At 32.6% G+C, this 13862-nt stretch overlaps 2 protein-coding genes and 1 pseudogene across 2 annotated transcripts; all 3 read right to left on the reverse strand.

Moving 5' to 3' along the window:
* Positions 1–1745: 1745 nt before the first annotated feature.
* Positions 1746–3014, reverse strand: LOC143557634 (transcription factor MYB41-like). The gene is made up of 2 exons (XM_077046667.1): positions 2731–3014; positions 1746–2424 (listed from the first exon to the last, which is right to left on the reverse strand). Exons 1-2 carry the CDS (start codon positions 2994–2996, stop codon positions 1746–1748), a joined length of 945 nt encoding a protein of 314 aa, XP_076902782.1. The 5' UTR covers positions 2997–3014.
* Positions 3015–3987: 973 nt separating this feature from the next.
* Positions 3988–7041, reverse strand: LOC143557651 (transcription factor MYB92 pseudogene; annotated as a pseudogene).
* Positions 7042–10113: 3072 nt separating this feature from the next.
* Positions 10114–13163, reverse strand: LOC143557635 (uncharacterized). The gene is made up of 6 exons (XM_077046668.1): positions 12543–13163; positions 12408–12466; positions 12213–12282; positions 11841–11966; positions 11350–11478; positions 10114–10574 (listed from the first exon to the last, which is right to left on the reverse strand). Exons 1-6 carry the CDS (start codon positions 13161–13163, stop codon positions 10134–10136), a joined length of 1446 nt encoding a protein of 481 aa, XP_076902783.1. The 3' UTR covers positions 10114–10133.
* Between the last annotated feature and the right edge of the window lie 699 nt (positions 13164–13862).

Consider the following 13862-nt stretch of genomic DNA (forward strand, 5'->3'; position numbering starts at 1 on the left):
ATGCTTTGTATTCTATTGTTTTGTATCTTAGTATGCCATTATAACATTAAATTACTCATCCACCAGACAGGTATAAAACTACTTATTTGTTTGGATTTCAGTTGTTGACTAAGGATTGATTAATTAAAAATATTAGAGAATGTCATTTTCATGGCTTTCATTTAGTTGCTAAAAGGCTCAACAAACACATTTGTGTTTAACAAGCAACTCAATTCATCTATTGCATCCAACGTTATCTACACCAAGATTTTGTCGTCGTTCTCAATCACTAGCTTTATGGATAAATCAATTTTATGTTTGAAATTCAGTGCACGTAAATGTGTATGTTGCTTGCTTTCATTGAAAGACATTTTTTTTATATTAATTGTTACATAATGATTATTATACATTGTTTATTGGATTACATCGAAACAGAAGGCAAGCGGGCAACAAGTTGCGCCGCTACCCCTTTTTGAATCACAAAATAAAAGACATTCATGTTGAACACTTGGAGACCTTTATTATCATTAAACCGCATGAGAGCATTCTTAACCGATCCCTCGTATTATTGTAAGTGGGTTCTCTATATTTATAAGTGAGTGTGACCGGAGGGCCATAGTAACTTTTATTCTTGAGTAAATTTGGGGAAACGCTGTTTACCATCTATTTTAATGCTTTTTGATAGTGGTTGCGAGTGAATGAGAGAGAAAAAATAACAATTAAAGTACAAAAAAATACTATTTAATTGAAATGAGAGAAAAAATATAGTGCTTTTCATTATAATTATAGAGATAGAAATAAAGATGCTGCTGAGAATGCTCTGAGTGCACAATAAAAGCAACAGCAGTTAAAACAAAACAAATATAACAAAAGGAGGGGGATTTGATTTTGATCTGAGTTTTTTTAAATATATTTCGTGTATATACATATTTCGTATGTATGCAAGTCCGTTTTTTAAGTATAAAAGCAGTTGTAAGACGACTAAACTTGATTTCCTTTTGTTTTATTAATTGTAATAAACAAGGTAGTAATTACATAGAAACAGAAGGCAAGCGAACAAGAAACTGCGCCGCTATCCATTCTTTGAGTAGTTAAAGACTTACCAAAACATTTTCTTGTTTCATGGCAACTATGTAACCGTTACAACTAGCACTCGCAACTTAATTGTTGTAGTGGATTGATGCATTCTTTAAGAAATCACTTAGTTGGTAGTTTGGTACAATATAACCAACCTTGAACACTTGAGCTTAGTTTTGGGTTGTTAGAAATTTCGGACAAGCATTTATGTTCTTTAGATTGTGAGACACACGACTAAATATATACTTGAAAGAAATTTGCATCATCACTTACTTTCGAGAGATGTTGTAAAAGTTATATATACTATAAAAACAACTTTCCTATGCGTACTTGACTATTTTATTTTATAAACATTATACTGTAAAATTAATAATTTAGTTACCTTACTTTGAGTATAGCATTGTTTTATAAACTTTATGATAAACGATTTAAAGAACTATCTACTCAGTGTAAGATAATGTGCGTAATTATAAGTACATGTTGCATAATTATAAAATTAGGTCGCATAATTATGTGATATTTTGCACAATTTGTGTGTAATTATGATGCTGACGCATAAAACACTGTGATGTCTACATTGAAACTTCAAAGTTGTAAGCATTACAATATTTGGAATCGGCTCAAACGTTATTAAATCATAATACAAGATTAAATCCGTTAACACATTACACACATAACAACTCGTGTTGCTAAACACTTGAAAGAGGATCATAATAATCGTCCAAACCAACTTTAAAGGCGTCATTAGATTGTGGTGAATTCTTGACGTTTATAATTTCGTTTTCCATGAGTTCTTCAGGAGCCATTGAAAGCAAACCTGGCAACTGATTCTCAAACAAGTTATCACTCATGTTTTCAAAGGCATCAAATGTTTTAGAAAGCGCAATTCCATCTCCAAAGCTCCCCATCATGCTTACATCAACGAAATTGCATTCACTTTGCGGTTCCATAACAATACTGTTTATGTACTTCATCGAATCTTCAGGCGGATTCATTACATGCTGGCAAATCATTTCATCAAGCAAGAGCTGATCATAGGGTTTCTTGAAATCACAATGTGAATCCAAAAGAGTTGATTTGGTGACATTTGGTATGGGGTTCGTGTTAATGATTTGCATCAAGCTATGCAACAATTGATCATGTATGGGGGTCCATGGGCTTGTAATGGTTGGCACCCTAAAGGGAAAGTCAGACGAAGAAGAGGTTAACCGTGAAATAGCATTAACAAAGAAACCAAGATTAGGTATTGGTTTATGTGTTTTCGGATCAATTCCTGCCTTAAGAAACTTCTTTCTGATATGGGTGTTCCAGTAGTTCTTGATTTCATTATGAGTCCTTCCTGGAAGTTGTGAAGCAATTCTAGACCACCTGTTTATAGAATAATAAGAACACAGTGTCAGATATTATGTACTATAATAAAATACATATAAGAATAAATGAGAAAACATATTAGAAAACCTAGTAAAGATACAATTAAAATCATCATAAAGAAAAAACCTAACATACATAATTACATATTTTATCTTCTAAAACTATTATGTAACTTTCAAATTTCAACTTTAGAAAAACAATATGAATAGTTTATTTTAATACAGCTAATTTTATTATTACAATATATATAAAATGTCAAAGCATATGTGTATTTAATTTAACTGTTGTAATTTAAAAACTTACTTATTTCCAATATTGGAGTGAAGGCTAATGATGAGATTCTCTTCTTCCTCAGAAAACTTTCCTCTTTTGATATTGGGATTAAGATAGTTAATCCATCTCAACCTACAACTCTTTCCACACCTATTCAAACCAGCCTGTTTAGGTAACGCCCGCCAACTATCATGGCCGTGTTTCTGGATGTAATCGATGAGAATCTCGTCTTCTTCAGGGGTCCATGGTCCTTTCTTCAGATCGCTACTCTCGCTGGAACAAGGAGAGCGGCCCATAGTTATTCAACTTAGCATAAACTTTGTTTAAATCAAGTGACACAACTGTGTGTCTTATATGCAAGATGAGTGACGTATATTAATCAGTATTTTCAACTTACATGTTTTGTTAGTTAGATTATTTTATAGAAATCCTGATTTTGTGCACCAAACGAAGAAACAGAAAGTTGCTTAGCAACCTTGTTGGAATTTTCAAGTTGTTATTTTATTATTTGTTTCGTGCTAATATATTATTTATTTATATTTATATGACTAAAGGACGTAGCAGCCATGCACTTTTGGACGTTCTCAGTTTCCTTAAAATTGTAGTAAAGTTTTTACCTACTAATCTACTATATATGGACATAGAAGTTTTTACTAGGTTTGGAGAATGGCTAAGTGTCTCTTTTAAGTATTTTATGAAAGTGTGTGCACAAATAGGGAGGACAGCGAACTTATGCAAAAGCTGACTTAGGAATGCTGAGTTCGCTGATGTGACAAACGCAATAGTTCCGTGAGAAGGCAGCAGGAGTTTGTACATATTGAACTTATTCGATCAAGTGAATCAAGAAACCGAACACTATATTGCATAAACTTCATGCAACTACTTTTATTAATAATAAACCAGAATGATATACAAACTGTATCTAAATTAAAGGCCTTATTTATAGGCAACTAATAACATACTCAACAAGAAAATTTTAAACCAGGAAACCGGTCATTAGATTTCTAATTTAAACAAAAAAATAACTTAGGTGCCGGTCTTTAAACTTTAGATTTTTTCCAAACCGCCTATTGAAATCTTACGTACCATCCTTATACTTTTTACATTAACCATTCGGGTTTTTCAAAGTATGCATTGCACCAAATTTTACAACTCGCTCACTTTACAACCATACTTGATTTCCTTTCATTTTTTTTTTCCGTTTCCTTTTTTTCCCTTTACCTTTTGCAAATTGCATGAGTACAACTAGTTTAAAAAATGTCTACTAACACTTGGTCGTTATCCAAATCACCTACAAATAACAAAATTCTGTATTGTAAACATTAATATATGTCAATGATCGATCCTTCTCAAGTATCAACATACTAAACACTAACAACTAAATTGGTAAAAAAGAAAAAGATGGACTTAATTAGCAGTTAATTTATGGTTGTGTCGGTGAGGAAACCACAACATTTGTAACAACCGAGATTGTATTTTACAATCGGTTTGTACTAATCTATAATGACAATCTAGGGTTTCAAAATGCAGTAAAGTGATACTCCTATTAGTTGAAAACCATATTTGCAAGCTTAGTAAATTTAGTTATATAAAAATAGTATGAAATTATATGTTTTCAAAGCGTTATTTGAATAAACATAAAGTATTAGTGGAAGAGAGTGGTTTGTAGAATGGTAAACCACGCTACCTCCATTAAATAGAGCAAACGTCAACCAAACTTTTACCAAATCATACAACTATGACCTCATCATGATATCCATTTCGCAAGGTAGTTGAACGTTGATTCTAAGCAAAAATTTTATCCATTAATCATTCCACCACCTTGTGTCTATCGATGATTGTCTGTAGACGTTTGCACTGACCTAAGGAACTTTACCTACTGATGGCTAAAACTAAATGGATTTAGGGCGATTATTTGTTGCATATTTTTTGTATTCTTTGTTGTATATTTTTTGTAGTCTAAAACCAAGAAACCGATCAAATAATAAACCCGAAAATCTCATACAATTGTAGACAATTGAATTCTGAATCGTGAATCAATCATTGTAAGACAACCCTATTTGTGGGTTACACACAATCATTATCAGATTAGACATAGATTTCTGTAGATTGAATCATTGAATTGATGGTATGAAGCAACAATTTCATTGTTTTGTAAGTTTGTATGAGAGAGAGAGAGAGGGCGTCAAGAAAAAAACATTAGGCTTTTTTTTATATAAACCGATTCATCTTTTTTATTTTTATTAAAATAATAAGGCCTAATCTAATAAGCCCCATTTAAGCTCAAGTAAATTATTACTCAAACCCAAGCCTAAAATCCAATAATAAGGCCCAAATAATATTAGTGAAATGAGTCCGCACTCCCGCATTACCTAACTCATTTAATCTCTAATGTTATTTTCTCGATAGACAAGTTAATATGATGTATTAAAATATACGTTCATAAAACTAAAATTATCAACATTATTGTGTTATAATCCACTTTGTTTTAAGTCATGAGTTTGGGCCTTCAAAACTTGTTTATTTAATAGCTTAGTAGTAATGGGTCAAACATTATTAATATATATGTATTGTAAGTATGAGTTAATAGGGGCTGGTTACAAAATCAAATATATGCTATGTTGTGTCTTAGAAAGTCCAGGAATGGTTATGGCGTCTGGGAGTTGAAGACGGTGAGTAGGTTATCATCGAACAGTCGCATCACTTCACAATCCATAACACCGATCCAAATCCTATACAAGCGATGTTTATGCTTAGTCTTTGCTATAAGGTTTGTATTTGATTCTTTGAATACAAATCTTGTTAATTGTTTGTATTAAATTCACTCTTATTGTTAGAGCAATTCAATTATGCAATCATCCTTAGGAATTGAATATTAAACTTGGAAGTGGGTATCGACTCACGGTTTGCTTGAAGAGCTTTTCTTATTAATCGACTCACAAAAAGGAAACGAGATACAAAGAAATAGAAACAAACTGATGGGTTTATATAGATCCGTACATAACAATCCTAACCAAACTCAACTAGGACTTTGAATTCAAATAAACTAAATTAAAAATAATTAAAGATAAATTCAAACACTCTTACAAGATAAACCAAATCTTTTAATTATTACCATTTTATTAAATCTTAATCTCTTCCTAACGCCCCTACAAGATCAAACTGTATCGCCCTTAAACGGCAAGCAAATATTTTTTACGTTTAACATTGAAATCCACTATGCAACAGAGTTTAAAAACTTGTTTGAAAAGGCAAAATCAGTCATAGCTAGTCAAGAAAAGTATCCCTGGTAATTGGAAAGACATTGGAGCCATGGAAAAAGAATTGGTAAAGTACAAGGTTGACATTCATGAGTGTTTGAATGCAAGGTTTTTGTTATAAACCAAACAGAGAACTCACCATAAAAGACTAGTCTGATGAGTGATTTTATAATTTGCACTATGTGATGCGACAATTGATCATTAATGGTTGGCACCCTAAAGTGAAAATTAGACGACGAAGCGATTAACTGGGAAATAGCAATGACAAAAGAGCCAAGATTAGAAACTGGTTTATGTGGTTTCAGGTCAATTCCCTCCTTAAGAAACTTCCTTCAGATACGAGTGTTCCAGTAATTCTTGATCTCATTGTCAGTCCTTCTAGGTAGTTGTGAAGCAATACTCGACCACCTATGCGTGTTTCAAAAAATAAACAAACTTGAGGTTATTTTATCACAACTTATTTCATTATTCAACAGATATATGTACATAAATATATCAAAAAGAGTATCTATATTTAAGAATTTATTATATCCTTAAGTGCTTTTGGAATGCGACGGGTACTTATACTTGTTTTTATAAGTTCTTGTACAGTGGCTACCCCTATAAGCGAACTCCACATGTTCGCATAGGTGGCAACGTGAACTTCATAGAGTTTGGTTAAAAGCTAAGGTGAAAAACTCTATGGAGTTCTCTTGTCAGTTGTCAGGCCAAGTTTGCTTATAAGGATAGCAAACTACCTATAAGTTCCGTAATACACTTAAAAGACCATTCTCATACCTAAAAAAACCGTATACATGATATATCGAAAAACTTATTTCCAATACTGGAATGGTGGTTGATGATGAGTTTCTCTTCATCATTAGAAGACTTTCCTCTTTTGATATCCGGACCAAGATAATCAATCCATCTCAATCTACAACTCTTTCCGCACCTATTCAAACCAGTGCGCTTGGGTAATGTTCGCCAAATACCATGACCATGTTTCTGAATGTAACCTATAAGAGTCTCATCCTCTTCGGGAGTCCATGGTCATTTCTTCAGATCATTAATTACTAACGTTGCCGCAAGGAGGCCGGCCCATAATTATTAGATTAATTAGCATAAACTTACTCTATTTGCTCGTGAAATAAACTGAGCCAAAGGTGGCTTATATAAGCAAAACTATTTTTAGAGCCCGTGTCACACATGGGATAATTCAAATTATAAAATTATAAGTAAAACAAATAATTACCTAACGTATATGAAAAAAAATGTATTACATCTATGTTTATATCTATACAATGTGTACATAAATTGATTTTATTTATATCACAAAATGATTTTTTTAAAAGAACTTAATAAAAAAAAATGTCCGTGCAAAATCGAACCCAAGAATGCTTCTTTCTATTGAAAAATTCATTCTCGGTGTAATATATGTATAATTGAAAAAATTTTGGTTATGAACCATAAGACTTCTCATACGACAGTAGTTATAACCACTCAGCCTAAATACAAAAGAGGCGTTAGCTTTATTGATATATTTATCAATTTACCGCCCATCAAAGGAAAGTAGAATATTAAATTGTAGCAATAGATCTATGTTTTTCTGAGCTACACAATAAAAAAGATTTTGATAAGTTTCAGAGGGCTTATCGACTTTGTCATAATGACAACATAAAAAATAACATGTTAACCCATTCAATTTTATGATTATTTTGTTTCATTTGAGCATAGTTTTGCATGACATGCTTCCCATACAACGTTTTGATAATCATTTGAAGAAAAAATTAATGTTGACATAAATATTTCAAATTTAATAAAAGTTAGAAGCATTGACAGGCATGGGGTGGCACGTCGAAAGTGTTTGCAATCTTTTCTTAAATTTTAATAGTTGAGGGAAAAATAGTCAATTTGCCAAATCACGAACCTTTTGATTATTTCAAAAAATGCCCTTAAAAATAAACTTGAAACCCGAATCATGTTTAAAATTCTAACTATCATACTTTTGACATTTTAAAGTCAACACTTTGAACCCATAACAAATTTGACGATAAATCTATTTTGCATTATTAAAATTTTAAAAATACTCAAAATTTTCATTTTTAACCCGCAACAAATTTTGAGCTAAATGTAGTTAACTTGTATCAAACAATCTATTTACCAACTTTTAACCCATAAAATCAAATTTAACTTCCACAAAAAACCCGAAACAATTTTCATTTGAGAAACATAATTTGTTGTTAATTTTTGGAATTCACCAAGTATTTTGAAATATATAGTAAAATAATATGTTAATATTTATATTTATAAAAATATATAGATATTATATAAATTTAATGTAAAAGGAAAATGAATAATTATTGATTTATTACATATATTAGGGTATATTAATTTTGGAGGGAAAAAAATTGTAAGAATTAACTAAAACATAACAAGTGTTCTCATTTATTTTACTTTATTAGAATAGGTAGATGAGTAACGTACATTAAACAGTATGTTCAAAGTTACCTATTTTGTTGGTTGATATTTTATAAACTTGCTGATTTGTTGGAGTTTCAAATTGGTCTTATTTTATTCTTTGTTTTCTTTGTTTATGATAATAATAGTATGTTCTCTTTTTATTATTATTAGAATGCCATACATTTTGTTTAAAAACCACCTAATATTGTTGTTGTTTGGTAGACTTATAATGATTTCATGGCTATCTTTGAATCCGTCAGATATCGAATGTGCTTAGTTCCTTTAAAAGACTCTTAAAAGACATCTGTTAATGGTTCGTAAAGTCTTTTAATGAGTAAGTTTTAGAAGCACGCCTCTGAATGATTCAGAACAAGCTAAACAGTCCTAAGACTTTTACTTACTACATATATAGATATATTTTTCTACCACTTTGTGTGTCAAAGATCCCTATAAGTTTCAACAATATCGAAAGAATGACTTACCGATTGATTTAGGGAAAATCATGAAAATATTCATGTTGAAATAGGATATTAGAAAAATAAACTTTGAAATTAAGAAAGTTTTAGTTATACCTTTTTTTCAGCTTCTAATTTTCTAATAAACAGGGGTGGGCGGACCTACCTTTCAAGTATGGGGATCAGCTGTCCCTTATGAAAAAATTTATTTTAAGACTGTTATAGTGTAAGAATCCCGGCCAATCCTTGTGAGTATATGACGATAATCAACTGAGAAATATTCTGACCCCTGTAAGAAAATCACCTGGGTCACGACTACCGATAACTTTCACCAATCACAAGGGGACATGTGTCACCAATCACTGATAGTTTAAACTCTCGATTAAATGTGTTGGAGTGAAATCTCATGTGCCACATTTTAAATCTAAAGAAGTAAAAATCATTTTTTTTAATTTGTGAGGTCTATGTCAAGCTGTTGCGCCAAAGACATTTGTCGTGCTATGGTTGATTGATAGTTTAAATAGTTAATCCTATTTTGTTAAAATTCTCGGTTAAGATAGATATTTTCAGACGTTCCTACTAATTTAGATTGAAATAAATGACGAAACCAGAACATTTTAACTTAAGTTACAATAGAAATCGTTTATCACGGTTGCTTGTAGACAATATTGGGTTCACACCTTAAGAAAATAACTCCTGTCAATGGAAGAAACCCCTCTAGTTTTGCTCATGGTTGAATGAGGCCACGTCTTTTCTCGTACCCCTTGCTTCATGCCAGCATCTAGTTTATAAAAATTTTACGGTTAAAATAAGTTATCGTATATTTGTTAATGACACTTGCAGATTGATAAACTTAGTAAATTTGTATAAAAATAGTAACAAGTGTGTGTTCAAAGTCGTTATTTGACTTACGCTGCCTTCATTAAGTTAAGAGATCAAATGTTAACTAAAAATAAAAATCTTGACAAATCATATTATTATGACCTCATTTAATATTCGTTATACAAAGTAGTTATAAACTGTTTTTATTCAAAAATGATAGACGACACAACGACTGACAAGTGGCAGCTGGCGGTATGGTTTCTCATGGCAACGCCTAAGCCAAGCGTGAGCCCGGTTAAAAAGATAGCCAGAGTGAAAACCATCATAAAAAAAATATCAAAATTATAAGAATTAAAACCTTAACATAACCAAAAAAGCCCAATCCAAACAATGTGTATACAAAATCTTTTTGGCTTTAACATCCCAAACAAAACACAACACCATTACACCAACACGCCTATCTAAACTTCCTAGGTTTCTTATCCCTCTTATTACCCTGCGGTGTACGCTTTTCCGCCTTGCGTTTCACACCACCACCGCCACCATGACCACCAGTCTTAGACGCATTCGCTGCCGCCTTCCTAGCAGCAACCGCCGGCCTCTTTTCTGATCGCACTTTTTTCTTCACCACATTTTCGCTTCTTGATTCGGTCCTGCCAGGTTTAGCTATTCTGGTGGCAAACTTCTTCTGGCCGCCAGATTTGGTGGCCCGGATTCCCTGGTAAGAGGTGTTGCTGCCCGCAGCCGCCTTCTTAGAAGAATTGCTGTACCCGTCTGAGGATGATGGTTCTTTCCTTTTTAATGGTGTTGGTGTGTTTGCTTTCACGGCATGAGATAGCCTAAGCTCCCGGTCCCGAATCTTCAGCTTATGTTTTCTAATAACCGTGTTTGCTGCTTCCTGTAATATACAAACCTTTATAAAACTTTGTAACCTAATTATATGACAAAAGAGGGTACTAGGCAGAACACAGTTTTTTCTGTGAAAACCAGAAAGAACAAAAAAAGAATTCATTTTTTGTATATATGTAGAACCAGGTTTAAAAACCACAAAAGAGTATATGCATTTTTATGCAAAGCTATGCAGTCAATCTCGGTGGTATCTCGGTTATCGGTCCTCATGTGAAATATCGGTCAGAATATCGGTGCCGGTACCGATAATATCGGCGATATTGACCGATATTTCACCGATATTCCCGATATCAGTGTTTTAAGTCTTAATTTTCAACTTTTAGTGTTTAATGTTGGTGTTTCGAGTCTTAATCAGTTCCTACTTGCTACAATTGTTAGTGTTGCACAAGGTTAATTTGTTAATAGGAGGAGAATATACAAAATTGTTAGTGTCAAAATGCTAAATATATAAATTATGCATTATATTAAAATTACCGATATCCCACCGATATCTCACCGCGATAACCGATATCTCAAATATCGGTCCTCGGCCGATATCGATATTTTTCCACATTAACTGCTTAGAGGCAAAGAAGCAAAATGTTAATAAATGTGAGCCATTAACAAAAAAAAGTTGAATGATTTAAGTTTGTAATTTTGTTCTCGCAATAGTTTTAGTGTTTGGTAAAAACCTTACTCTATGTGAGCGCACCAGCAACACACACACATTACACACACACACGTGTGTGTGAGAGAAACAGAGCTATAAATGTGTAGGCACATACCCTAGTTGTGAACAAGACATAAGCAATGCCCTTTCCCATGCTTGTACCGGGATCTCTCACTACTCGAATTGCCTCTATGCAGTCTTTCAGATTGTTAAAACCAGTGAACAGCTGATAAAGTTCTTCATCCTGAAAATCAAAAAAAAAATACCCACAACTAGTAAAATTAAAGGCGGCAATATCGACCCCTTTACTTACTAATGAGTCTATTCGGACTACGTTATCTCTAATGAGTCAAATGGGTCAAATCAAAAAGTCTAATGGGCCAATAGCATTCTCAATTCCCAAGGTGCGTATTTATAATGCATGCAACCTCCTAAATTAGAAAACCAGATTAACTTGCAATTACATATAAATATTTCTAAAAAATGAAACAAAAGTACGAAACTTTAAACAAATAGTTGTTTGAGCCAACCCACCAACATTTAGTCGTTTTGACAAATCTTACTTTGACCTCGTACGAATTCAAAATTTGTGCACAAGAAATATACCTTGACATCAAATGGGAGATTGCCAATAAAAACTGTCCTTTTGCTATCATAGAGAGGAGCGTTTTCTCCCTTCAATTTCTTGCGAGGCGGACAAGCTCTGTCTACGTGTATATGATTTCCACCCATCTAATAACAATACCCAACACTTAAAAGTTATAAAATTTATCAAAATGCATCTACATTTTATATTCTAATAAACCAGACCGTATTTAAATTTTAAATAAGCTTAACAGAAGGGTACAATTGTCACAAATTGAAATTTTCTAAACACCAAATTATATTCATCTACATACTCTCGAGGTAATTCTCGAATTCATACTAATAATTTCAAAAATCAAGAAAATCATCAAACAACTAAAAAAATAAACTTACAACTGCCATGTTATGTGACAAAGACGCTTGGGCCGAATCCTCTGTTTTAAAAACAATGTAAGCATTAACCCTGCATTCATAAACCCAATTACAAACCATTAACAAAAACTATAAATTAAATAACTTTAGCCCCCAAAATACAAAATTTATAAGTTTATAAGTATAACCAATTTGTAATCTTTCCAAACAAATAACCTGTCAACTGCATCATTAATTTGCTTCTTGATCACAGCACCCTTTCTTGGAGTCTTGTCCTGCAAAACCCAAACCATATCAACAAAACAAACATTTTATAAAACTTAAAGCTCAAACAAATTAAACTTAGCCCACATCTAATAAAGGAATCGATCGAATTCTAACGGACTCGATTTCCCCAAACTGATTAAACTCTTTCATCAATGCCTTCTTCTTCATCTTCAAAGGCAGATTACCAACAAACACAGTTCTTGATAGCTTCTCATCATCATCAAATCCTTCTTTTAGAACAACATTCTTCTTATCCCCAATTTTCACTTTCACCCCCTCATCTTTGTCTAATTCCAAATCCACCCCTCCATATTTTCTTTCCTCGTATTCAGCTTCAATCTCAGCCTTCTTCCTTTTCTTCTTCTTCTTCTTACTATTATTATTATTATCATTATCATTATTATCGTCTTGAAATGCCGAAAGTTTTGAGCTTTTTGCTTTCTTGACGTCTATTTCGATGTCTGAGTCATCTGGGTCGGGTTTATTTGAAGAATTGGGGATCTGGGTGTCGGGTTTTGGTGGGTAATCGGGGTTTAATTGAGATTGATTGGTGGGTTTGGTTCGGAACGGGTTTGAATCGGAGAAGATTGAATCTGAGGGTGGGATATTGGGTTCTTGAATGGTACTGCCGAAAAGGGATTTGAAGATGTTGTTGGATGAAGAATTAGGGTTTTCGGGTTTGGGTTCTGTTGATTTCTTACCCATTGTTGAAGAAGAAGAGGAGGAAAGTGGTAGATGGATGGATGGATGGATTTCAGCTTAAACCCTAATTTAGTGGGCTTTGGTGTCGCTATTTTTTTTTCAAGGTGGACCTTCATTCTCACTAAAATCGAAACGATTATCATGAGTTTGGATTGGTTCGGTTGTTGAAACCGCAAATATATTTAGCTGAACGGGTTGTGTTTTTATTGACAGTACAGGTATGAGACGTGTATTTTTTATAGTAGCTTAAAATAGTTAGCTATTTTACTTTGAAAATTCAAAAAAAATCGAGATTGAAATCAACTTATAAATAAAACATAACATTTTTATATGCGCATGTATGTTTTGTTGTAACTCATAATAATTTATTAATATGCAAAAGATAAAATAAATATATATATATATATATATATAAAAGATCGATTTAGACCGGTCAAATTTGTGTCAACTCACAATATTCATGTTACATTTGTTGTTCAGATTCAGACATTTAAGTAATCATGTGTCAAATCATCACCAATATTCATATCATGTTTGTTGTTCAGATTCAGACATTCAAGTAATCATGTGTCAAAATCATGATTCATGAGCATCTTACCCAACTAAAAATGATGCGGAAATTGTTGGTCTAAAATCATAAATTGGGCTTGTTGGCCGCTATAGGTGGATAGAAATTTCTTTTGTTAAAGCATAAGATCCGGA

This window comes from Bidens hawaiensis, unplaced genomic scaffold, assembly GCF_021521415.1.
Source record: "Bidens hawaiensis isolate Kalapana, Puna unplaced genomic scaffold, B.hawaiensis_p1.1 tig00019079_1, whole genome shotgun sequence".
Taxonomy (NCBI): domain Eukaryota; kingdom Viridiplantae; phylum Streptophyta; class Magnoliopsida; order Asterales; family Asteraceae; genus Bidens; species Bidens hawaiensis.

What these genes read in the sequence shown, in the direction of transcription:
- LOC143557634 (XM_077046667.1), bottom strand. Translation starts at nt 2,996, where the DNA reads ATGGGCCGCTCTCCTTGTTCCAGCGAGAGTAGCGATCTGAAGAAAGGA. An exon ending in CACTCCAATATTGGAAATAA is followed by an intron (nt 2,425 to 2,730) that starts GTAAGTTTTTAA and finishes TTCTATAAACAG; the next exon opens with GTGGTCTAGAATTGCTTCAC.
- LOC143557635 (XM_077046668.1), bottom strand. Translation starts at nt 13,163, where the DNA reads ATGGGTAAGAAATCAACAGAACCCAAACCCGAAAACCCTAATTCTTCA. An exon ending in GATCGATTCCTTTATTAGAT is followed by an intron (nt 12,467 to 12,542) that starts GTGGGCTAAGTT and finishes TGGGTTTTGCAG; the next exon opens with GACAAGACTCCAAGAAAGGG. An exon ending in TGTCACATAACATGGCAGTT is followed by an intron (nt 11,967 to 12,212) that starts GTAAGTTTATTT and finishes TATTGTTATTAG; the next exon opens with ATGGGTGGAAATCATATACA.